Source organism: Sinocyclocheilus rhinocerous, unplaced genomic scaffold (genome assembly GCF_001515625.1).
Source record: "Sinocyclocheilus rhinocerous isolate Xijiao unplaced genomic scaffold, SAMN03320098_v1.1 scaffold273, whole genome shotgun sequence".
Lineage (NCBI taxonomy): Eukaryota > Metazoa > Chordata > Actinopteri > Cypriniformes > Cyprinidae > Sinocyclocheilus > Sinocyclocheilus rhinocerous.
The window spans coordinates 1,365,121-1,391,711 of NW_015656360.1; the positions used below are offsets into that span (position 1 = coordinate 1,365,121).

General features: G+C 39.3%; 2 protein-coding genes and 1 pseudogene across 2 annotated transcripts in view; all 3 read left to right on the top strand.

Moving 5' to 3' along the window:
- The first annotated feature begins 4,869 nt into the window (after positions 1-4,869).
- LOC107720082 (acid-sensing ion channel 2-like) lies at positions 4,870-8,347 on the top strand. The gene is made up of 4 exons (XM_016527688.1): positions 4,870-4,925; positions 6,541-7,166; positions 7,863-7,936; positions 8,287-8,347. The coding sequence occupies exons 2-4, from the start codon at positions 6,558-6,560 to the stop codon at positions 8,345-8,347; spliced, it is 744 nt and encodes a 247-aa protein (XP_016383174.1). The 5' UTR covers positions 4,870-4,925; positions 6,541-6,557.
- Positions 8,348-9,016: 669 nt separating this feature from the next.
- Positions 9,017-11,362, top strand: LOC107720083 (acid-sensing ion channel 2 pseudogene; annotated as a pseudogene).
- A 313-nt stretch (positions 11,363-11,675) lies between these two features.
- The window catches only part of LOC107720021 (acid-sensing ion channel 2), a 364,486-nt gene continuing 349,570 nt past the window's right edge, over positions 11,676-26,591 (top strand). Inside the window, exon 1 of the mRNA XM_016527596.1 lies at positions 11,676-12,514. Within this exon, the coding sequence (XP_016383082.1) occupies positions 11,873-12,514 (642 nt within the window). The 5' untranslated portion in view covers positions 11,676-11,872. The remainder of the gene's footprint in view (positions 12,515-26,591) is intronic.

Consider the following 26,591-nt stretch of genomic DNA (forward strand, 5'->3'; position numbering starts at 1 on the left):
GTGTACTGGCACTAAAATAAGTAAAATAAATGAAACAAAATCATAAATTAAATCCGCGATCTGTCTATTTTAACTCTGCCTCAGTCCTGTTATTTCATAGGCAAAGTTAATTTGAGCTAAATATTTAATTGCGATATAAAAAAAAGAGAAAAGAATGCTGACACATTATAAAGTAATATAACGTAAAGGAAACGGCGCTGAGGTTCGCTTCGTTTGAACCAGATACTGAAGCAGTCACGTGGTTTTCAGACGAACGAAGCTTCAAACGTCATAGATCACGTGCTTTTGGCAAAACGAATCAAGCTCCGATACAATGCTTTGATGTAAAATGTGTTGTTTTTTTGATACAAGCTTCGGAGCTTCAGTGTCAAGCATAACATCACTACAGGTAAGTAATTAGCTAAAGTTAGTTAGCTGATGTATCCTGGCTACTAGTAGGAATATTTTAAGTAAATTCAACATTCAAACAGTACTGTGTTTCGTGGTACTTGATTACTGTTACAACTGGCCCGCCTCAATGTATGCGGCCGACAAATGCAACCTCCGGAGGAAGCAGCAGCAGCCTCCGAAATGAGATGCAGATTCAGAGTTATAAAAATCCACATGAGGTGGTTTATAATTTGCAAACAATACAAATATTGCAAACGTATACATTAGCTGATCAACTTACATTGTAAGGCTCGATGCTTTCCATCGTCAGGTGCGCTCGTTCCTGTTGGTGTCGTCAATCTGGCAACCTGCGTGTGTGTCAAGTCTGAGGAGGAGGGGAAGGGTAAAAAAAACCCCTCTCCAATATTTTGAATCTGGACTGCAAAACCTAGTTCAATCCTACATACAACACCTTTAAGAAAAGTTTGGACACAAGAAATGGAGCACATTTTTTCATAACGGATCATCTCGCAAATAGCTTGCAGCACTAATTTCTTCCCGACGCCCATATTCAAATAAACAACTCTTTCACGTGTTGTTGCGGAATTCTTGTTCCACTTCTCACGTGTTTGCATGATAAAAACGTGGTTTGGGGACCGTGTGGAGTCGTTGGGTGACAGAGTTGTTGTCAGCTCCTGTAGTGTGTGACCCCCTGTTGCAGATCATTTATGTAGTGTGAACACCACAACGACTTCAAGACAGACAGCAAATCATGTAGTCTGAACAGCACAGCGATCTGCCAACGTTTAAAGTCATATAGTGTGAACTTGGCTCTAATCACCCCAGTCTGCAGGACTTCAGATCCGATCAGCAGTGAGCGCAAAAAGGGGGAAATACCACCAACCTGTTCACCCTCCTCCACCATATCGTCCTGCAGATTTCGCCACTGTACAGAGAGTAAGTTGCACTATTTTGTTAGCCCTGAAACGGGAAATGTTACATTAACCTGTTAACTGCTGACGCCTTTCTATTGTATTTACACCCTTCTGACATTGGAGGGCCATAGCTGGCCAATCAGAGCACACCTCGCTTTTCAGAATGATGAGCTTTGTAAAAATCGACGCATTTCAGAAAGGCGGGGCATAGAGGAGAAACAATAATGTACAGTATGTGGAAAATTATGTGTTTTTTAACCTTAAACCGCATAAACGCATTTCATTACACCAAATACACCAAATAATGTTCTTTTTAGCAACGTCATATGACCCCTTTAAAATGCAGTGCTAAGTGACATAGCCTTTATCACTGTGTAGAATTAAATAATAATGTAATTTCTCATTCTGTGATAAGAAGGCACATCAGTTCACAGAAGGTGTTTTTTATTTTTATTTATTTATTTTAATTTTAAACTGTATGCAGTTTAGTATAATTGTCCCCTTTTGTATGCAATGGTGTGATTCATTGGCCAATAAAATAAGATAAAATACAATAAAAACACACAATATAAGTAAAGATGTATGTGACTGATAGCATTTTTTTCAAGATTTCTATAGATATTGCGATTATATCATTATCGTGAATTCTTTTGGACAAGATAATCCTGTAGTGAAAAATCTGATGTTGTGACAGTCCTAAATTGAAGTAGTTGAAAAAAAATGTCCTTTTTTTTGTCGTGCAAGATGCAGAAAAAACTGTTAGAAGCAACAGAATAGCCAAAGATCTGTTTTATTGCAATTCTAATATGTGCCATTTATTAGCCACAACATGAAAATAATTGGTTTCGCAGTATCAGTCAGAATCAGTACATGTCCAAAAAACTTCAAAAAAAGGTCTGTGTGTTCTGTGGATCAAGCAGAATAACACAATATAAGGTTACAATGTGAAGAGTAGTGTCAATGTGCTGTCATTCTTTGTGGACCATATGGCAGTGGGTGTGGGCATCTTTTTTTTTTTTTTTTTTGATGGGACACCAGTGCCAGTTCTAGCTCACTTGGTGAGTATAGACAAAGGGGAAAAAAAGGATTTACAAGTAAATATGAGATAGCAAAGCTACGGATACATTTTTATTTAGGATGGAAAAGGAAAATAATTTTTTAATAAACCAACCAAAATTGCAGTTGAATTTGACAGCCATTAATGACCATTTATTTTTGTTGAATGGAAAGTGCTGCTTTAATTTTATTCCACTGGAAAAATGTTATATAAGTTTTGAGTGATATGAGGGTGAATATGATTTATGGAAGATGCAACTTGATTAAACTGACATTTGTGATTGAGTGATGTTTGCCATAGCATTTTAGACAGTTCAAAGTTAGAGGTTATTATCTTTTTTTTTTTTTAAGGAATTAATACTTTTATTTTTGCAGAGACAGTAAATTAAACAAAAGTAACAGTAAAGACATTTGCAATGTTAAAAAAAAAAATCTGTTTCAAATAAATGCTGTTCTTTTGAGCTTTTTATTCATTTAAGAATCTTGAAAATAAAAATGTATCATGGTTTCCACAAAAAATATTAAGCAGCACACAATGATTTCTGTAGGATCATGTGACACTGAAGACTGGAGAAATGCCTGCTAAAAATTCAGCTTTGCCATCACAGTAATAAATTACGTTTTAAATTATATTAAAAAAGAAGTGTTGTATTTTATGTATAAATGTATTTTATGTTCACAGTATTACGGTTTTTACTCTAGTTAGTTTTTTTTTTCCAAAAAAATTAAATAAATAAAAGTTAACATGCACAGTTATTTTAGGTAAGAAACAACAACAAAAAAGAGATGATTTTAAGTGAAAAAAGTTTGGGGTTGGTAAGATTTTTTATTTTTTTGAAGATACCAATAATTTGTTTTTGAAAGGTACATTTAATATCCATTCGGGTGAATGGACATGATGCTTCAGGCAGTATGTATTTTTCTGTCAGGTCATGCCAGAGCTCCAGTATAAAGTTCCAGCCTCGCCTATTGATCTGTGTGCCAAACGCTTTCCTCGCTTAGAGTTAGAGCTGTGTGTGTGTGTGTGTCATGTACAGCCATTTTGCGTAAATGTGTTTGCAGAGGTTCACCTCTTTGCTCGTTCCCCTTCTCTGTTCCTCACATCTGCGTACCCAGGGCCGAAACGGATGAGAAATTCAGGGAACTGGAATGAGGGAATGAAAGTGTGCGGGAGAGAGACTGATGAGGGAGGGGGAGAATGAAATGGGTGTCAAGGGCAATGAAATAGAGAGGGACATTTTCTCCAACTTACCTAACCAAGAAAAAAAACTAACAAAACAGAGAAAGACATTTACGGTCTGTTGTGAAAGATAAAGCAAGCTTCTTTCTGTCTCGTCTGCTTGATCTGCGAAGGTTTATGAGAGGTGATGAGAGCTCAAGTAGCCGTCCACTTCCTCAGGCTCTGCTGTCTTAATGCAGTCTGGCATTTCCAGCCAGATGAGCCGTGAAAAACGTGGCGTAGACAATGTCATTTCCGAAAAGTCGCACTACATGACTGTCAGGAAGAGAGATGGAAGGAGAAATAAATGCGAAAAGTATTGTAGAATGATCTTCTACAGTGGTGCTCGGAGATGGAGGAATGATATAGCCTATATATACATATTTATATATCAAAATTTTTCACCAGCTGCTCTCATCCATTTAAATTTTATTTTTATCCCCTTCTGGCAAATCCTTACTTTTCTCCAAATTCAGCTCTTGCTGTCATCTTATTTTTCATCTCACAGTCTCTGTGCTCTCTCTCTCTATCTTTTGTCCTGTCTGCTTGCATTACTTGGAGCATCTCTCTCTCTTTTTCTCCATCCCTGTTTTTTTATATCTTTCTTTTTCTTGTCTATCTCTTTCAGTCATATTGCTTCTCTCAGTCCCCCTCCCTCAAGTGTTTGTGCCTTGAATGTTGTGCACACGCAAGCATTAAACTTAAAGATGCCTCACAGTTTTCATTACACATTTTCAGTGTGATGGTAGTCGCCCGCCAAGCACCAAATACAGTATCTGTCATCATCCCTCCCCCTTTTTTCTCACTCTGTGTGTTCCCTTCCTCTCCCCTTTTTTCGTATTTGATTCTTTCCAGTCTCTCCGTTCCTCCTTTTATTCACAATCTGCTGCTTGTATCCATCCATCACGCTCTAAGCGGAGAGGAGTGGAGTATGAACGCACGCGGGAGGAGAGGAGAGAAAAGCGAGCACGAGAGAGGAAAGACGGCACAGCGTCTCGTGAAGAGCAAGAGCGAACGAGCCTCTCTCTCTCTCTTTACCTCAGTTTGCGTTTTTTACACGTGAAAGTGTGCGGGTATCTCTCTACCGGCTGAGTTGTCGCTCGCGTGGATACGGCGAGGAGCGTGAAGCACCGGACGCGTGATGGTTTGGTTGGACTAGCGCGGGAAGCGCGAGACTAGGAGAAGCTAGCTATTAAACTCTCCGTCGACTCAGGATCAACGACAACATCTTCTCCAGCCCTCTCTGACCCGCCTCCCTCTGCCTCTCTCTCTCTCTCTCTCTCTCTCTCTCACACACTCACACACTCATGCACGGCTGGATGTTGTGTCGTTAGGCTGCACGTGAGGTGCTTAGAATTGCCATTGGATGTCCAGTGACCGTGTGTGTATGTGTGTGCACGTGCATGAATTTGTTTATGGGGGATGGGATAGTTTTTAAGCTCTGTAATGTTTTTCTGTCAGTTTAAATTTAAATAGCTTTATTGGCATGACTCTATAAGTAATACCATTTTTTTTGTTGCCAAACTTGATTCAGAAATATGTGCTGGATTTGCTCTGTGCATTTTCTTAACTTCTCTTAAACAAGTGGGAGAAAGTTAGAGAGAGAGAGATTTGTAGATGTAAAAAGAAGAAATAGAGGAGGGCGATGGTGTAGAGAAGGAGGATCCTGGCATTTGGAGGGGCTGAAATGATGGAGTGGGTGGAGAAACAGACGGAGGGAAACCCTTGGGCAGCATCTTCCACTCCATTGCCACCCTCTCACACTGCTTAACTGGAGCAAGATCTGTTCTTCCTTCACTCAGTGATGTGTGTGTGTGTGTGTGTGTGAGATCTGTGGTCCAGCCTGATATTTATCAGGAGCAGCTCTGACTACTAGTGTTCAGTGGACCCGGTCTTTCTCTCTCTGTATGTGTCGCTCTCTCTGATTGGACAGGAGACAGTTTGGCTATGGTGTCAGGGGGTCTGTGTACCTTGATTTGTCTCTGTTTGAGCATATGTGTTAGTGTATATGTGCTGAAATTATTTTTTATTGTCTTCTCCTGAATTTTCATCCTTTCTTTTTTCTTTCTTCATACAATACCTTCTCCCTTTGCATTCTTTCTACTTTCTTCCCATCTTCCTTTCTCCTTCCTTCCTTCTAGTGTTTATTTATCTTTCTGTCTTTTCTTCCTCCCTTCATCCCATCTTTTTCCTTCCTTCCTTCCTTCTTTCTTTCCTTCCTTCCATCCCATCTTTCTCTTTCCTTGCTTCCTTCCTTCCACCCCATCATTTTCACCTTCCTCCCTTCTCTCTCGTTTTCCTTCCGTCCTGCCTCATCTTTCTCTCTGTCATTTTCCTTCCTTCCTTCCTTAATCGTCCCATCCTTCTTTTTCCCCTTCCATGCTTCATTCCTTCCACTCTTTCTTTCATCCCTTCTTTCTCCTTCTTTCTTTCCTTCCTTCCTTTTTTGCTTTCTTCCTTCCCTCCTATCTTGTCCTTCCTTGCCTTTTTCCTTCTTTGTTTGCTTCCTTCCTTCCTCCCAATATCTTTCAGCTCCCTCCCTTCCTTCCTTCCTTACTTCCTTACTTCCTTCCTTCCTCCCTTTCTTGCTGTCCTTCCTTCCTTCCTTCCTGTCTTTCTTGCTTTCTTTCCATCTTTTCTCTTTTTCTTTACGTTTGACTTCTTTCCTTTCTTATTTCTGTGTCTAAAACTGTTACAGCTTCTTTGGTCAGTAGGGTTCATGTTATATAAACCCTTTCTCTCAATGGTGTTTACATTCAGTTTTATGTTTTTTCATAAAGCCTTACAGTGTCACAGTGTCTCTTTATGTTTGTGTCAAACCCACCGCTTCAAGAAAGACCCTGTATTTTGTGATATATTATTGATGTGTCTGGGAAACTCTAATGAAGTGAAATATAGCCAGAATCAGCTGCCAGAAGGTGCCTGTGCTCAAGCTGACAGTCGCTATGTATCTGCCTGCAGGTGTGTGCGTGCCAGCAATGGACCTGAAGGAGGGCTGTGGAAGCGAGGCCAGCCGTGAGACTGAGAGTGGAGGCATGGGGAGCCTGGGAGGCCCCACGTCTTGGCAGTCCTTTGCCCATCGAAGCACCCTGCACAGTTTACGCTTCATCTTCCCCTACTCCACTTCTTCCTCCCCCTACCGCTCCACTTCACGCCGTCTGCTCTGGAGCGCGGCCTTGCTGGCCAGCCTGGTCCTACTTGTCCTGGAGAGCACCGAACGGCTGGCGTACTTCCTCTCCTACCCCCACGTCACTAGTGTGGATGCTATGGTTTCTGGCAGCCTAGTCTTTCCCGCCGTCACCGTCTGTAATCTGAACGCCTACCGTTTCACGCGTCTCACGCAGAATGACCTCTACCACGCCGGGGAACTGTTGGCCCTGCTGGACGTGCACCTGCAGATCCCTGAGCCGCACCTGGCCGAGCCCCACGTGCTGGCCTTTCTCACGGAGAAATCCAACTTCACTAACTATCGGCCCAAGCCATTCAGCATGCAGGAGTTCACTGAACGAGTGGGCCACGACCTGAAGGAGATGATGCTCTACTGCCGTTTCCAGGGCCAGGAGTGCAGCCACCAGGACTTCAAAACGGTGAGTGTCTGCAAGGTGTTTCTTTTATAATTAAACTGACATTTGTGATTGAGTGATGTTTGCCATAGCATTTTAGACAGTTCAAAGTTAGAGGTTATTATCTTTTTTTTTTTTTAAGGAATTAATACTTTTATTTTTGCAGAGACAGTAAATTAAACAAAAGTAACAGTAAAGACATTTGCAATGTTAAAAAAAAAAATCTGTTTCAAATAAATGCTGTTCTTTTGAGCTTTTTATTCATTTAAGAATCTTGAAAATAAAAATGTATCATGGTTTCCACAAAAAATATTAAGCAGCACACAATGATTTCTGTAGGATCATGTGACACTGAAGACTGGAGAAATGCCTGCTAAAAATTCAGCTTTGCCATCACAGTAATAAAATACGTTTTAAATTATATTAAAAAAGAAGTGTTGTATTTTATGTATAAATGTATTTTATGTTCACAGTATTACGGTTTTTACTCTAGTTAGTTTTTTTTTTCCCAAAAAATTAAATAAATGAAAGTTAACATGCACAGTTATTTTAGGTAAGAAACAACAACAAAAAAGAGATGATTTTAAGTGAAAAAAGTTTGGGGTTGGTAAGATTTTTTATTTTTTTGAAGATACCAATAATTTGTTTTTGAAAGGTACATCTAATATCCATTCGGGTGAATGGACATGATGCTTCAGGCAGTATGTATTTTTCTGTCAGGTCATGCCAGAGCTCCAGTATAAAGTTCCAGCCTCGCCTATTGATCTGTGTGCCAAACGCTTTCCTCGCTTAGAGTTAGAGCTGTGTGTGTGTGTGTGTCATGTACAGCCATTTTGCGTAAATGTGTTTGCAGAGGTTCACCTCTTTGCTCGTTCCCCTTCTCTGTTCCTCACATCTGCGTACCCAGGGCCGAAACGGATGAGAAATTCAGGGAACTGGAATGAGGGAATGAAAGTGTGCGGGAGAGAGACTGATGAGGGAGGGGGAGAATGAAATGGGTGTCAAGGGCAATGAAATAGAGAGGGACATTTTCTCCAACTTACCTAACCAAGAAAAAAAACTAACAAAACAGAGAAAGACATTTACGGTCTGTTGTGAAAGATAAAGCAAGCTTCTTTCTGTCTCGTCTGCTTGATCTGCGAAGGTTTATGAGAGGTGATGAGAGCTCAAGTAGCCGTCCACTTCCTCAGGCTCTGCTGTCTTAATGCAGTCTGGCATTTCCAGCCAGATGAGCCGTGAAAAACGTGGCGTAGACAATGTCATTTCCGAAAAGTCGCACTACATGACTGTCAGGAAGAGAGATGGAAGGAGAAATAAATGCGAAAAGTATTGTAGAATGATCTTCTACAGTGGTGCTCGGAGATGGAGGAATGATATAGCCTATATATACATATTTATATATCAAAATTTTTCACCAGCTGCTCTCATCCATTTAAATTTTATTTTTATCCCCTTCTGGCAAATCCTTACTTTCCTCCAAATTCAGCTCTCGCTGTCATCTTATTTTTCATCTCACAATCCCTGTGCTCTCTCTCTCTCTTTTGTCCTGTCTGCTTGCAATACAACACACACTTGTAGCATCCATCTCTCTCTCCATCCCTGTTTTTCTCTTTATTCTTGTCTATCTCTTTCAGTCATATTGCTTTTCTCAGTCCCCCTCCCTCAAGTGTTTGTGCCTTGAATGTTGTGCACACGCAAGCATTAAACTTAAAGATGCCTCACAGTTTTCATTACACATTTTCAGTGTGATGGTAGTCGCCCGCCAAGCACCAAATACAGTATCTGTCATCATCCCTCCCCCTTTTTTCTCACTCTGTGTGTTCCCTTCCTCTCCCCTTTTTTCGTATTTGATTCTTTCCAGTCTCTCCGTTCCTCCTTTTATTCACAATCTGCTGCTTGTATCCATCCATCACGCTCTAAGCGGAGAGGAGTGGAGTATGAACGCACGCGGGAGGAGAGGAGAGAAAAGCGAGCACGAGAGAGGAAAGACGGCACAGCGTCTCGTGAAGAGCAAGAGCGAACGAGCCTCTCTCTCTCTCTTTACCTCAGTTTGCGTTTTTTACACGTGAAAGTGTGCGGGTATCTCTCTACCGGCTGAGTTGTCGCTCGCGTGGATACGGCGAGGAGCGTGAAGCACCGGACGCGTGATGGTTTGGTTGGACTAGCGCGGGAAGCGCGAGACTAGGAGAAGCTAGCTATTAAACTCTCCGTCGACTCAGGATCAACGACAACATCTTCTCCAGCCCTCTCTGACCCGCCTCCCTCTGCCTCTCTCTCTCTCTCTCTCTCTCTCTCTCACTGGGTGGAGAAACAGACGGAGGGAAACCCTTGGGCAGCATCTTCCACTCCATTGCCACCCTCTCACACTGCTTAACTGGAGCAAGATCTGTTCTTCCTTCACTCAGTGATGTGTGTGTGTGTGTGTGTGTGAGATCTGTGGTCCAGCCTGATATTTATCAGGAGCAGCTCTGACTACTAGTGTTCAGTGGACCCGGTCTTTCTCTCTCTGTATGTGTCGCTCTCTCTGATTGGACAGGAGACAGTTTGGCTATGGTGTCAGGGGGTCTGTGTACCTTGATTTGTCTCTGTTTGAGCATATGTGTTAGTGTATATGTGCTGAAATTATTTTTTATTGTCTTCTCCTGAATTTTCATCCTTTCTTTTTTCTTTCTTCATACAATACCTTCTCCCTTTGCATTCTTTCTACTTTCTTCCCATCTTCCTTTCTCCTTCCTTCCTTCTAGTGTTTATTTATCTTTCTGTCTTTTCTTCCTCCCTTCATCCCATCTTTTTCCTTCCTTCCTTCCTTCTTTCTTTCCTTCCTTCCATCCCATCTTTCTCTTTCCTTGCTTCCTTCCTTCCACCCCATCATTTTCACCTTCCTCCCTTCTCTCTCGTTTTCCTTCCGTCCTGCCTCATCTTTCTCTCTGTCATTTTCCTTCCTTCCTTCCTTAATCGTCCCATCCTTCTTTTTCCCCTTCCATGCTTCATTCCTTCCACTCTTTCTTTCATCCCTTCTTTCTCCTTCTTTCTTTCCTTCCTTCCTTTTTTGCTTTCTTCCTTCCCTCCTATCTTGTCCTTCCTTGCCTTTTTCCTTCTTTGTTTGCTTCCTTCCTTCCTCCCAATATCTTTCAGCTCCCTCCCTTCCTTCCTTCCTTACTTCCTTACTTCCTTCCTTCCTCCCTTTCTTGCTGTCCTTCCTTCCTTCCTTCCTGTCTTTCTTGCTTTCTTTCCATCTTTTCTCTTTTTCTTTACGTTTGACTTCTTTCCTTTCTTATTTCTGTGTCTAAAACTGTTACAGCTTCTTTGGTCAGTAGGGTTCATGTTATATAAACCCTTTCTCTCAATGGTGTTTACATTCAGTTTTATGTTTTTTCATAAAGCCTTACAGTGTCACAGTGTCTCTTTATGTTTGTGTCAAACCCACCGCTTCAAGAAAGACCCTGTATTTTGTGATATATTATTGATGTGTCTGGGAAACTCTAATGAAGTGAAATATAGCCAGAATCAGCTGCCAGAAGGTGCCTGTGCTCAAGCTGACAGTCGCTATGTATCTGCCTGCAGGTGTGTGCGTGCCAGCAATGGACCTGAAGGAGGGCTGTGGAAGCGAGGCCAGCCGTGAGACTGAGAGTGGAGGCATGGGGAGCCTGGGAGGCCCCACGTCTTGGCAGTCCTTTGCCCATCGAAGCACCCTGCACAGTTTACGCTTCATCTTCCCCTACTCCACTTCTTCCTCCCCCTACCGCTCCACTTCACGCCGTCTGCTCTGGAGCGCGGCCTTGCTGGCCAGCCTGGTCCTACTTGTCCTGGAGAGCACCGAACGGCTGGCGTACTTCCTCTCCTACCCCCACGTCACTAGTGTGGATGCTATGGTTTCTGGCAGCCTAGTCTTTCCCGCCGTCACCGTCTGTAATCTGAACGCCTACCGTTTCACGCGTCTCACGCAGAATGACCTCTACCACGCCGGGGAACTGTTGGCCCTGCTGGACGTGCACCTGCAGATCCCTGAGCCGCACCTGGCCGAGCCCCACGTGCTGGCCTTTCTCACGGAGAAATCCAACTTCACTAACTATCGGCCCAAGCCATTCAGCATGCAGGAGTTCACTGAACGAGTGGGCCACGACCTGAAGGAGATGATGCTCTACTGCCGTTTCCAGGGCCAGGAGTGCAGCCACCAGGACTTCAAAACGGTGAGTGTCTGCAAGGTGTTTCTTTTATAAGGTACCTTTCTGAGGCTCGCTAGACCTGGAAGAAGTGTGTTTTGCTGTTGTGGACTAAAGCATTATTGCTTCCTTCCTTCCTCCCAATATCTTTCAGCTCCCTCCCTTCCTTCCTTCCTTACTTCCTTACTTCCTTCCTTCCTCCCTTTCTTGCTGTCCTTCCTTCCTTCCTTCCTGTCTTTCTTGCTTTCTTTCCATCTTTTCTCTTTTTCTTTACGTTTGACTTCTTTCCTTTCTTATTTCTGTGTCTAAAACTGTTACAGCTTCTTTGGTCAGTAGGGTTCATGTTATATAAACCCTTTCTCTCAATGGTGTTTACATTCAGTTTTATGTTTTTTCATAAAGCCTTACAGTGTCACAGTGTCTCTTTATGTTTGTGTCAAACCCACCGCTTCAAGAAAGACTCTGTATTTTGTGATATATTATTGATGTGTCTGGGAAACTCTAATGAAGTGAAATATAGCCAGAATCAGCTGCCAGAAGGTGCCTGTGCTCAAGCTGACAGTCGCTATGTATCTGCCTGCAGGTGTGTGCGTGCCAGCAATGGACCTGAAGGAGGGCTGTGGAAGCGAGGCCAGCCGTGAGACTGAGAGTGGAGGCATGGGGAGCCTGGGAGGCCCCACGTCTTGGCAGTCCTTTGCCCATCGAAGCACCCTGCACAGTTTACGCTTCATCTTCCCCTACTCCACTTCTTCCTCCCCCTACCGCTCCACTTCACGCCGTCTGCTCTGGAGCGCGGCCTTGCTGGCCAGCCTGGTCCTACTTGTCCTGGAGAGCACCGAACGGCTGGCGTACTTCCTCTCCTACCCCCACGTCACTAGTGTGGATGCTATGGTTTCTGGCAGCCTAGTCTTTCCCGCCGTCACCGTCTGTAATCTGAACGCCTACCGTTTCACGCGTCTCACGCAGAATGACCTCTACCACGCCGGGGAACTGTTGGCCCTGCTGGACGTGCACCTGCAGATCCCTGAGCCGCACCTGGCCGAGCCCCACGTGCTGGCCTTTCTCACGGAGAAATCCAACTTCACTAACTATCGGCCCAAGCCATTCAGCATGCAGGAGTTCACTGAACGAGTGGGCCACGACCTGAAGGAGATGATGCTCTACTGCCGTTTCCAGGGCCAGGAGTGCAGCCACCAGGACTTCAAAACGGTGAGTGTCTGCAAGGTGTTTCTTTTATAAGGTACCTTTCTGAGGCTCGCTAGACCTGGAAGAAGTGTGTTTTGCTGTTGTGGACTAAAGCATTATGGGCTCAGTGTTGTTAGCTCTAAAGATTATCCTTGTCGTTCGGCTGTTTCGAAGGTTTGTAAAGAAATGATGATATCGATTCTTGCTGATGGTGTAGTTCCGGATGCTAAGCTGTGGTGTGAAGAGTTTTACTACTCTATTAAGCTACTCTCTGACTCTGTGTGTGGCTGAAAAAGCTTGTTTTCACTCTATAGGTACAGCTGTTTTCATCTTAACTGTGATTCTATTCTTGTCCAATGTGATGGACTAATTGACGATGTGTTGAATGCCTAGAATTCATTGCATATATTTTCAAAATGCTACAAGGATTTGGAACAGTTTCTACCTTTGGAATTCTAAGATTTATGGTTCTCTCCAAAAATTCAGTTTAAGACAGTGGCTCTGTCTCAAAACCAACCGTTGCTGTTTTCCGCCTACATAAACTGCATCATAACTGAAATAGAATCTCATAAGCCACTGATCTGAGACCTTCACAGGCAGCAACTTTCTTAACAGCCACTCAAGCACGCCCTGGTCCTCATGTGAACCTCACGAGACTCGCTGACGCTCGCGTCTTGTTCTGTTGTTTACATGTAGCCTGCTAATGATTCTGGAATAAAAGAGTTGTTTTATGTAGCTATTATCAGCATCTCCCTCGATCCTTCATCTATGTTTTTCGCAGAGCTCCTCGCAATGCATTTTGGCCACGAAAGACACAAACAAAACCCTTTCAAAGTATCTTTGGAAGCATTATTTGCTGACTACAGATTGAAGCAGCCTTGGTGTTAGCAGCATGCCTACGACAACAAGAAATGGTTTGTGAGACAGAGCCATTTGCTTTTTTTCATCAGAAATGAAATTGACTAGTTGTTGCTCTAAATGTTTCAAGAAAACTGCCACTGTAGGATATTCTCTAACTGGTTCAAATGGTTTTAGTGGAGTGAAGATGTAAATGCTGGCTGCAGCTGTGTGTGAAGAATGTGTTTTTCTCGGCACTGAGGGCTGAGATGATGAGGGTTGATAGCTGGTGTGATACTCAGTTGGAGTGCTGCTGCTCTCCTCAGGGGTTGAGGTCTGTTTATTCCCCCCTCAGTCGCTACACGTGGGCTCTCAGTGCTTCGAACCGCACGCAAGCACATTATAAACAAACTTGCATGCACACACTATGCACCAGCTTGCTTTCTGCTGCTTTGTAATGTCTCTTCTTGTTTTCATTGATGGTGTACAGTATGAGTCAGTGTTTGCAGCAAACTGGCATAATAGCGTTCTTGCTTTTGTATCTCCTAGTTAAATAGTGCTATTCTACAGTAAAGGTTTTTTAACAAAAAGTAGCTCTTGACATTGAAGCAATTTAAGGGACATTTTTTATATCAGAAAGATTTTGCAATATGTGGCAGTATTTGATACAAAAACAGTGAGGAACTCAAGCATAAAGCATTAATTTTTGTATTAAACAGTGAGGAACTCAAGCATAAAGCATTAATTTTTGTATTGGTTAATTAAGCATTAATTTGTGTCGGATAATTTACTATAAATACAGCTAATTGGACACCGAGTTAAAAACAACTCTTATGTAATTAGTAATGAACCTCAGTTTTTAACTTTATATTTCGGTTTAAAAAATGTCATATAAAATGGCATGCAGGGACTTTCTGGCTCTGAATCTTTTTTTTTTTTTTAACCGGTTAATTGAAATGAATTGTCTGAACAAACCAGTTTGCTAAAATTGAATTGGACTTTCTACTTAGGAGAGAGAGGGACATTATGGGAGAGTGTGTTTAATGATTGCTTCAGCTGCCTTGTGACTTTTTTTCGGTAAAGTAGCTTGTTACAGTACTTTGAAAATAGCCGATGCTTTTACACTACTGAAAAATGTATCAAGGTTAAATTGAGTTCAGGTGCTAGTTGAGGGACTGTCGGCCTGTTCTTGTGGTGCCATCAGCCCATGAGTGTTTTCATGATGAATAATTAGTCACATGACATTTACAGCTCAGATGATTGTTTAGACCATTACATACTTTCTATAATGTAAATAATGACCATTAAAATGCATGTAAAAAATGTTACAGAAACTGTACAAATTCTACAGAAAACACTGTGAGTCTGTGACTGTAAAAACTGTTACCTTATATATGGTGAAAAACGGCAAATGATTGACCATTGCATTATATGTAGTTATACATGTACATGTCTATATAATTCACAATGAAAAACAGTAAAAGGATGTTTCCAGAAGTCCCTGCATGATGCATCACATATTATTACACAGGGTTTCCGCGGGGTCTTAAAGAGTCTTAAATTGTATAAGAAAGTCTTAATTATGACTTCAAGAGGTCTTAAATTTGGGGACGGAAAGACCAGAATTGCGATATGGTTCAATGTGACGATTAAACTTCAAAAGGCTATGAAACATGATCGCTGCACGTTCAAAGTCCGGTGCTGCGCTGCTTTGTGTACTGCCGTTACCGGGGAAACTGGTATCCAGAGAATGAATGTGCAATTTCAATAAAACTTGTTTTGATCAGAGTTCAGACAAATGCGAAAATCCACCCATGTTTTTACCCTGCAAACACGCAGAGCTTTAAATGTGAACTGGTGGATCGATAAGAAAACAATACATTATAAAAATCTTAATAGGGGTGGGCGATATGGTCTGGGATAATATCGTAATTGTAGTTTTAACGATGTGCGATTTGACATTGAGTATATTGCGAAAAGCAAACAAAACACACCTACAGAGTGCATGCGTCTCTGAACAACAGGACGCTGTTTTGTTCCTGAATGAATCACCCGTTTAAATGATTCGGTTCAATCGCAATGACTCACTTATTAACAGTGACTTGCTGCCACCTGCTGGCGGTTTTAACTTCATATTTAAAGTATCTTTTAATTTTTTTAATAATTTCAAACATCAAACATTTTTCAATATTGCACACCCCTAATTTATGTTATTTAATTTATATAACAATTTATTCATAATAATTGTTTAAATTAATGATTAATACTTTTGACTCATCCATTTTCTTAAAAATGGTTTAAAGGCTGAAATGTAAAGTTTATCATTTGTAAAACTTTTTGTTTTTGTGAAAACTTGTATCTGAACTGTAAATTATGCTTTTTACAGTTGAATATGGTACTATAGGCATTGCCAGACCCCGCTCATAGGGTATTAAATTTATTTGGGCAGGTCTTAAAAAAGGTCTTTAAAAAGTCTTAAATTTGAGCTTAAAAATCCTGCAGAAACCCTATGTACATCTTTGTACATTGTCTATGTATGAGTATTGGTCAAGTCTTATGTACAGGCCACTTGTAATGAACTCTAATTTCATCATGTGGCTTTCTATTTTACCACCTAATGGTGGTTATCTATACATTTTTAAGGTGAACATTTTGGTACTGGTATATTAACATTATATTACTTAATGAAATATATAGATGTAAGTTGAAAAATATCCTGTAATACCAGAAACATTGTCACCATATTTTTTACTGTGAATTTCTGGCAACCACAGCTGCTGCTGTCTGTGTGTGTGTTTTACAGCAATTGTTTTTAACACTAAATTTAAAAGGATAGGCCTATGTTTTACAGTTTGAGAATGCTAGCAGACAGCTTTCTCCGGGTATTATACATTTCCTTGGTTGTAACCACTGAACAGGATATTATGTTTATTGTGTCTGCATGTTCCTTCTGTCCTTGCATGTGGGCTGATACAGTAGATGCTAATGTATGCTAATAGTCTGGCACTAAAGAATATAGAAACACTCATACTGATTACACAAGTGTGGATGAAGACATACTTTCTTTGTAATAGTTCAGTGCATTTTTTGCTCAAACGTGGGCTTGAGTGTACTATCCCTTAGAGAGGATGGAATCGAAATGAAAAAGAAATGGAGAAAATGTCAACCAGCAGTAGTTTCATGTTTCGTGTTTTGTTATGAGTAGCTCTTACAGGTTAATAGTAGTGTTGTCACTCAAATTTGTAACTTCGATACAATACCTTTAAAAATATCAATATTCAATACTATTTGCAATACCATGGGGAAAAGCTGCCACAAAATTAATTATTGAACAGTATTGAGGTTAATTTACTTTTGACCATAACCAAAGTATTTTCTTATCAACTGAAACTGTTGTCTGAAATCCGATAGCTTTGAGGGGGGATATTATTATATTATATTATATTATATACAACAGTTCGTTCTGGTTCTCAAGTCTGATTGGTTGAGAACCGTGAGATATTGTTCCGCACAAAAGAGGGTTTTATTAGGCACTCCGTTGTTTCTTGTTTAATTACACGCATGTTCCGTCGAACTGTTGTATAAACGCAATATCACTCTCGTACTCGAGCGATACCGGCTCTATATCAGCGGCTGTGATTGCCTCCGGCACGAGGCCGCAGAGCCAGTATCGCTCTCTTACTCGAGTGATATTGCTCATATAAATACAATATATTATATTATATTATATTATATTATAAATACAATACAATTGTAATAATGTTAATACATTAATAATACAATATTATTATTATTATTATTATTACAGAAAAATATTTTACTTGTAATACAACTGCACTGTAAAAAAAATTCATAATAAGTATATTTATTGTTTTCACAGCAGTGATACAATTATAATATTTATGTCTAAAGATTGAACCCTTCAAGCTTTCATTTTGGCAAAAACAAAAAACAACAACAGGTGTTCTGTGTTGAGAAAAGGTTTACAAATGTAGTGAATACTGTAATCATCTGCCCACAAAAATTTTAGAAATTGTGCAAATGTAAAAAACAAACAAAAACAAACAAACAACACAAAAAAAACGAAACAAAACAAAAAACAGCATAACTGGAGCACATTGCATTGCCAAATGCATGTTAAACTCACAGATGCAGAGATGGAGTTCACTGCATTTACTGTGAACTAATCCGCTCTGAGATGCTGAAAACACTAGACTGACACTTGTAGTTTTGAAAACAGTTAATACTTTATTAAGCAAGTCTTTATCTATTTTTATGCTAAAAATTAGTATTTAGTTACTGGTGTTCATAATCACATTTTAGTGATGAAACAAGATTATATATATATATATATATATATAATCTTATGAATGTTTGTAACTTGGGAGATGTAGGACACGTGGCCTGATGATACATGCACAAGCTCTGACATGTTGTGTAGTGTTGATTATGTACAGATGACCCGAGTTTGACTTGGGCCTTTTCCTATTCCCGATTAGTTCATTCATCATTTCCTGTCACTTCTACACTTTCATATGAAATTATAGGCAATATGAGAATAATTTTACTGTTGGGTGAAAGCCCAGGCAGACTGTGTGACATCAACTATCTTTCATGTCATGCTGTGAGATATACAGTACTTCTTGGTTCAGACTGGTCACGAATGACAGCGTTGACTGAATTTTTACCAGTCTGAGTCCGTACTGATATCCTCATTTACATGTGAAATTGAAGTGATACTGTGCAAACTGTTGCATAAAAGCTGGCAATGTGTTGCCTAGAAAAGGGAAAAAAAAAAAGTTTTGACTATACTATTAAAAATGGTTTCAAAAGTTCTTAAAAACCCAATGTATTTCTGTGTGAAAAACAATGAAAAAATCTAAAGTATCTTTTTCCACTATAAAGAATTTTTTTTGTGTAGTGGAAAAATTTCATGGATGTTAAAGGTTCTTTATGGAACCATCAATGCCAATAAAGAACCTTTAAAAAAAAAAAAAAAAAATAACCTAAAGAACCTATTTTTAAAAGTGTAGTCAAAAAAAAAAGAAGTAATATATGACAGATGGGTATAAGCTGATAATTATTTTTATGTTATGACCAATAATCGATAAAAGGGTTTTATTTATTTTGTCTGAATAAATTAAAATAAATCACTAAAAACTAAACTAGCTTCTTTTTCTTTTAAAGTAAATTTAGGCAGTATGAAAATGATACTGTATGAAAAATGGATTTTATCATTTTAAGATTTGCTAAAGATTTAATTTAACATTGTTATTAAATTATGAATATTTTTAAATATTTAAACGACTGAATGGTAAGATGAATCACTAAGGTTTGGTTTATTCCTTTTGTATTATTTCCTCCATCACCATCATCTACAGCCAGAACAGAGTAATACAAATTGAATTCAGCTGCAAGTCTTAAGCTCCCTTCACATCCCACAATGCAACACCTCAGTAAAGAGCGTGAGAGAGGACCGCTCTGTAATGTTGGTAAACATGTCCATCTTTTTGATTCTTCCTATGATTGTGTATTGACCACAACAACGCTCAGTAATTATATGGTTTCGATCGTGTATTTTAGATGTGGTGAGTCACAGTGCTTCCCTGTGGCACTGTCTGTGATTTTTGACTCGAATGCGGCTCGGTGTCCTCCTGCGTTCCTCTCTGCTGTGACTCATTTGTAGTATGTTGATGCCACGAGTATTGAGTTTTCACTTACATCCTACAACGACCCTGCTCCGGGGCTCTCACTGCTGTCGTCGGTTGGAGAAAATGTGTTGTTTTCTTATAGTGCTTTTTTCGTATAGTGCCAAAAGTTGTATTTAACACAGTCCTTGGGTTGTAAGAGCTGGCGGCCTCCTCCATGACTTTACATTTTTGTAAAACGAACCAAGGCTTACTGCTTACAGTTTTATTCTGATATTCTTAGATAATTGATGAAGGCTTATAAGCTTTACAAAGCAAAACGGACCGATGAAAATAGCCCAGGGAGGAAGCTCTGGGGTGCTTTTTCTGTCTATGCTAAGACTGTTGTCTGGATTTATAATGCTCGGTTTTGGTCTAAAGTTTTTAGTGCTCTCAGGAGCCACCTGCAAAGTCATCAGTTTCCCGTTCTGTTCTTGGAAAAGCACTTTTAAAATTGTTTGTGTGTGTGTATTTTTTGCTCACTTCTGTCTTCTCTTGTTCTGTGTCACTCCCCATTTTAGTTCAGTCGTAGCAGTGTTTTAGGTAAATCACGACCATGCTGTACTAATTTGCTCTATCTTTTTAATATAGTTAAACCATGGTCATTTGTGGAATGAACTGGTACAATGTTGCCACAATTTACCTAGGGAACACATTAAAAAGTCATGAGAATGAATCCTATATCATGTACGGGGCTGCTTAGGTGAATGTCAGGATAGGCTTGTGAAACATATTTGTGAAACATATGTAAATACCATGGTACATGTTTAGTCATTTAGGTTTGGTATATATTGACAGTATTACAGTCTGGTACCATCAATGTACATTTTTTCTTCGTTTTTTTTTTTTGTGAAAATTAGTAAACATTTTATGCACATTATAGTTACTAATTACTAACTATAACTTTTTGAATGTCAAAAAGTGAGATTCTGTTAAGAAACAGACATTTCTTGCATATTGGGTCAATGATTTTTGCTTTTTTTGTGAGTAGCTGCATGAGAGAAAGTGAGATTCAGAAATAAATTCAGAAAGAGTTAAAGGGGTCATATGATGCTGCTAAAAAGAACATTATTTTGTGTATTTGGTGTAATGAAATGTGTTTACAGGACGGTAGGGCCGATGAAATTCCTCTGAATTTGTTATATTCTCTAAATAATGTTACAGAAGTGTTTCAGACATTCTCATGCCCTTGTAGCCGCAATGTTATATTGGCAGTTTCATAGTGTTTTCATATGTGTGTGTGTTTGATTAAGGCTGTAATTGGGCTTTGATGATCACATCTCTGCTAATTTGAAGATGATATGCCATTCAGGAATATCTTCTTTACACACATTGTGTTCATCCAGCAGAGTTTAACATTTCCTTCGGTCGGCCTTTTAGAATAACAAGCACTTTGTCAAAATCTTCACTTGCTTGAATATCTATCCCCTGAGGACGAGAAAGACTGATCCAGCTGTGTTCTTTTTGTTTTCTAGATGATTCTTTGCCTTTAACCACCTCAAGAAATAGGATTAAATCAGAGTTTTTGAAGATCAGATCTAAATTAAATACAGCCCTCACACCTTCCTTTAAAAGACAAGTGCACACAGAGCTGTAGTCATGAAAAATGCTCGCTTGCTTTATCTTGATCAGCCTGTGTCACACACAGTGCATTGTATAAAATGCTTTTTACATTGTGTTTTATTCAGCTCTATAAAACAGCATTATTGGTGGGCTTCTGCGCTCTATACCACCAATTGTAATGTTCCTGAACATTTCACAATGACAAATAAAGATTTTCTTGCTCCATGAAGCAGTCTTTAGTGTAGGCTAGTTAAAGGTCTGGGCTGTTATTAGGGATTGGAATAGAAAGAAATTTAACAATTCTTGTTCCGATGTACAAAGAACATTTCATCATTTTAGACATAGTATGAATTCTATGTTTATTTCAGGTTGGACATGAAAGTAATGAGTTGTGGTTGAATCGACATGAGTTGGACGTGAGTTGAACTTTGCTGTTCAAGTCGGAACTTATAAAACCATACATGCACACATGCACACATGCAATGTTTTGAAACTTTAGGTGTGCCAAGGTTGATCCAATGCTTTATTAATTTCTTTGGACCACATATTGTGCTACCTTGTTCTGAGGAATGCATCCAGATAAGTTATTTATGTTTCAGGGAGCTACTGTGTCACGCTATGCTTGTGTAATTGCCAGGTGAAATTGAACGTCAATTCTCATATCAGCACACTGCGTTCAATTTGCAGCTGTCAGCCAATAAACACACTCATGTGATGTGCTAAGAATAGCCTGCAACTGGAAAAAGGAGAGAGGTTGTTTTAAAATTCTTCAGAGAGCCTTTTCACAGAAACGAGAGATGGACTGATTGAAAAGAGCTGTAAGATTTTCCTTCTACTGAAAGACAAGTGAACAGGCAATTCGGACTCCTACATTCATTCTGTGGGAATCGGACAAAGAAAAGTAGAGAAAGGCAAGGAAAAGACATTGGAAGAGTGGGAGAAATGGTGATGAAACAGGGTGGAAGAAATGTGTGTGGTGGACAGGTTTTCCTGCAGAATGTTATTTTTAACATCATGGGACCCCCTGGCTTACCCACATTGCAAATAAATTAACTACATAACACTATAATAATAATAATAAAACTATATTTTTGTAACATTTAAAGTTGTAGAGGTATAATTTATGTATACATTCTTATGAATTAGCTTTTATTTTAATATTTTCAGTTTTCATTTGAATTTTAGTTGGTTTTGGTCATTTTGTTATGTGCTTTTGTCATTTTTAGTAGTTTTTTTATATTTCTATTTAGCTTTAATTTATTTTTATTTCAGTTGTAGTTTTTTTTTTTTTTAAAGAAATGTTAATATTTCAATCGTTGTTTTTTTTGAAGAAATGTTCATACTTAAACTTGTATTTCAGTTAATTGCCAAGGTGATGTTTCTAATTTTTAGGTTTTCTTAAGTTTTCATATAATATTTTAGTTATTCATACAATTATTTCATCTTAATCTTTCAATTACTGGTTTTAAATAGTTTTGGTTTTGGTTAACATTAATAAACAATACACATGATCATATGAACAATAGTAAAGTATTGCGATGATATTAGTTTAAGTTTCATGAATTTATTTAAGTCTGAAATAATTTCATGCATCATTTTAAGTTGTACATGACTTATGATTTAGTAAGTGAGTACATTTAGTGAAGGATTTGTTAGAGTGATTCAAATTGTATGAGTCTCTTGAACAGTTCTCTGAAACAACCAGCTCATTTATTTGTGAATCATGGGTATCGCCGTGTGTGTAACACAACGTAGTAAATTAGTTTTCTTGCCATTATTTTGTGCTACGTGGTCTGTTTATCTCATTACATTCAATTCACTCCCACAACTTGGGCATAATATTATTTCTTTTCTTTTGTTGTGGCTCGGTACATTCAGCAGTGCCAGCACTGAAAAGCAGCGCAGAAAAGATTTGTGCTGGGTGCTGAGCATTGCGATAGGATGATACAGTATGCTGCATAAAACAACAGATTTAATGTCAAGTGTGCATTGCCTGATGGGATTTGTGCTCTGATGTGTTGCACGATGGCTCATTTAAAGTGGAAACGGAAGATTAATCTTTAGTGGACTGTGGCTGCCTATTACTTTTTTTCCAACCTATCAAAGCAAGGAACTTCTGTGATGCAATTTCATTATATGAGGCAATACAGCGCAAGCCAACAGTGTCCGCCCACTTTTTCAGCAGTCTTGGTTCTGGAAGTATTTTTTTCATTCATCTCCACAGGGATTGAAAAGAATCTTTCGTTGAAGAGTTACGAACCAGACTAACCGACGAAACAATACAGGAAAACTGGGAAAGAAGAGTACTACTTGAACTACTTTCCAAACCTCAGTGCTGATTTGCACTCAAAAATCAAAGAGTTATTTTACCGTTTTTATTAATCACATGGGAGTCAGTGTCACACTGAAGAAGGCCTGAGATCCGAAAAAATTGTCTTTTTCCTCATGTGATTAATAAAAACAGTAAATTAAATCAAACATTTTGAGTGTCAATCACCAGTGAGGTTTTGATACAAGTTAGATGGATTCAAACACAAAAATAATAGAAAACAGGAGACGACTGTTGGAATGAAACACTATTCCTTGAAGCTTTGCAAATCATATAATTTAATCAGCTAATTGCAAATGATGAAACTGCAATTCTACTATATAAAACAATTTTAAGAATAAAAACAATGAGCTATATTTTAGGTGAGACTTCTCTGATTGTGGTCTTCAGGATTCACTGATAATGTAGTTCTCCACAGAGAGTTTTTTAAAAATGAATTTGAAATCACATTGACTTGTGGCTCTTGCAGAAGCTCATGGTACGTCTGTTTTGAAAGGCATATTCATTACAGAAAAAAAAAATTCTCTGTGGAGAAAATGCATGTTTTTTTTGCTACTTCTGGAACCGCATTGTTACGCTCTATAAATTTAAACTGGCACCTGTACTGGAAAACATTAGTCTAGTTAAAGAAAAGCATAATTTACCTGGAACTTAACCAGAAGCTCCATTGACAGGACAGATAAAGGCACACAGTGTTTTTTATATCCAGTACACAGCTGTCTCATAAACTGCCTGACTCTCTTTATTACAGTATATCAAACGCAGATAAAGGGAATTAATATTACTCCAGTATCCCAAACATGTGTCTCCACCAAACCTAATGTATCTCAACACTTTCATGCCGATAAATACCTGATTTGACACTTCCTCAAGAACATACATCCCGTTCCTGACGATCCAGAGGAACTGTGCTTAACATCACAGTAACATCATAAGAATACTGTATTATGTATGCTGTACTGTGACATTTGAATGGCTTTTCAGTGGGGTCTAGAGCACCCAAATCATGTCTTGTCACATGACCTCTGACATTTTGTTTCTCCTGTAATCAGACATTGTGACTTTTTTCAGATCTTCTCCTGTCTCTGTCTCACAGTAATATTTCATTGTCTGCTTTCAGAACTTCTCACCACTTTCTTCCGCTGCTGCTTTTTTTTCTCTTAGTGCACCTTTACAGGGAATATGTAATTGGCAGAGTTCTATTGTACTCTTTACTATGTCTGTGTTCTTAACCCTGTAAAGCCTATTATTATGAAATAATAGTTATTATTATTTTTTTAAATGGAACAGTTTATTGAACCTTCAGACAAATGTTTTTTTTTCTTGAGTATCATATAATACATTAGGCTTTCATGGCTCATCTTCTTAGTCCTCTCCGCGCCATCTGGTGCATGAGGCAACAGCAAGGGTCCTCCACTTCGTTCTGTCTACTGCTGTCCTGTAGAGTAAGCCCTCTTCTTTTCAGTTCTTTCTCAACTGTTCTTCGCCATGTTTCTTTCGGTCGCCCGTGGTTTCTTTTTCCTTGTGGTGTCCATTGCAGGGCCATCCTGAGTAGTGAGTTGGCTGGCATGCGCCAGACATGACCAAGCCACCTCCATTGGCGTGACTGAACTGACTCTTACACTGACTTCACACCAGTCCTGTCTAGGGATGGGTATCGTTTACATTTTATCAATACCGATACCAATACTGCTTATCAATACCGGTACTTATCGATACTGTTATCGATACTATTTGGTGCAAAAAGATATTAAGTGAAAAGTTGTTGAAAATTTGAAAAAGTTATTTTATTACTGCTGAACTTTAGCAATTGTATTAAAGTTCTTCAGTCAAGAGCAGTGAGTTATTTTTTATCTTTGTGTTTTATTTGATTAACATTAAAGGAATAGTTCACCCAAAAATGAAATTGTGTCATCATCTACTCACTCTCAAGTTGTTTTAAACCTGAATGAGTTTCTTTCTTCTGTTGAACATAAAAGGTTATTTTGAAGAATGTGGGAAACTAAACAGTTGCTGGTCCCCAGTGACTTTCATATTTTTTTTTCCTACTATTAAAGTCAGTGGGGACCAGCAACTGTTTGGTTACCCACATTCTTCAAAATATCTTCTTTTGTGTTTTCGTTCTTCTTTCTTCTCATGTTCTTTGCTCTCACGTTCTTTGTTCTTCTCATGTTTAGTACTGCCGCTTTAAGAGCTGCATGCATCTGTCATTCTATCAACTGTTTACTTTCACTTTAGACATAATTAACTGTGTTTATATGTAAATCTTGTGTGTTTTTGACAGTATTAGAGCAATCAGACGATAACTAAGATAACTAAGTAATCAGGTGCTGTTTGACCGGCCTTTTAGTGTATGCACGCTTCGGGTGTACGCGCTCTGAATAAGCACATGTTTATATAAAACTGAAACTAAAACCATTAAAGATTCGTCACTTGAAACCAAATAAACGTTAACTGAAATAAAATAAAATACAAAAACTGTTTTATTGTTATTATTTCAGCTAGATGCCGAGGCAATAGTTCTCATTTTAATTCAGTTTAACTTGTGTACTAAAACAACTAAGGCTAAACGTGAATAAAAATGTGTGTGTGTATAAAATTTGTATATAATAACACACACACACACATATATATATTATACTTAGCTTAGCTTATTTTCCAAGTAATATATTTGCATTTAAAAATCCCATTTGCAGTCTATAAAAAAAGAAAATCGGTATTCCGGTATTGACCCAATTACGTACCGGTCCAAAAAAATACCGGTTCTCGGTACCCATACCTAGTCCTGTCCCTGATGTCGTCTGAGATGTTGTTCGGCCAGAAGACTCTGAGAATCCGTCTTAGGCACTTGTTCTGAAAGACCTCCAGCTTTCGCTCAATGGCTACTGTCGTCTTCCAGCATTCTGAGCCGTAGAGAAGAACACTCAAATGATGCGCTGCAGTATGTTACGGCTGAAGATTTTGCTGCTGAGAGAGAGTAGGGTGATGCCTCGCCAATTGTTGCAGTCCCCAAGATTCCCCTTCTTGAACAGCTTGACGATGATGTCACTTATCCAGATCTCTGGGGCTGTCTCTTTCTCCCAAATGTCCTGTAGGATGCGCTGAAGGATCTGTGGCGTCTCCTGTACTTCTGCCTTGAGCATCTCAGGGTACACACCATCCAGTCCTGGATCCTTGCCATTCTTTAACTTGTTAATGGCTTCACTGACTTCTTTTACTGCGATGCCACCAATGTCGTTTGTCTCGTCTTGCTGAAGTCTTCACTTCTTTGTCCTTATCTCTGTACTGGGCTGAGAGTTTCTCTTTCAACCTCTGTGACTTGGTGTCAAGCAGCGACTTCTTGATCTGTTTTCTTTCTTCTATGGCTTTTCATGTGTCCTTGGATATCCATTCTGACTTTTCACTCTTATATGTGACAGTTTCTTTTGCTGCCTCAGTCATAGCTTGGTTGAAGCTATCGATGGTCAGCACTGCATCATCCTGAAGGAAGCTTAAGCGATTCTTCAAAGCAATGTTGAAATCCTTTCCTCATTGCTGGATCTTTCAGCTTGGCAACATCGAAGCGTTGATTTATTCTGTCTCCGATCTTTGCCTTCCTCAACTTGAGAGTCGGCTTTGCCCAGGGGCGCGGGAAGATGTTTTCGGTTGGGGGTGCTGTGTGTGTCCGTGTTGGGTGAAAGGGGGG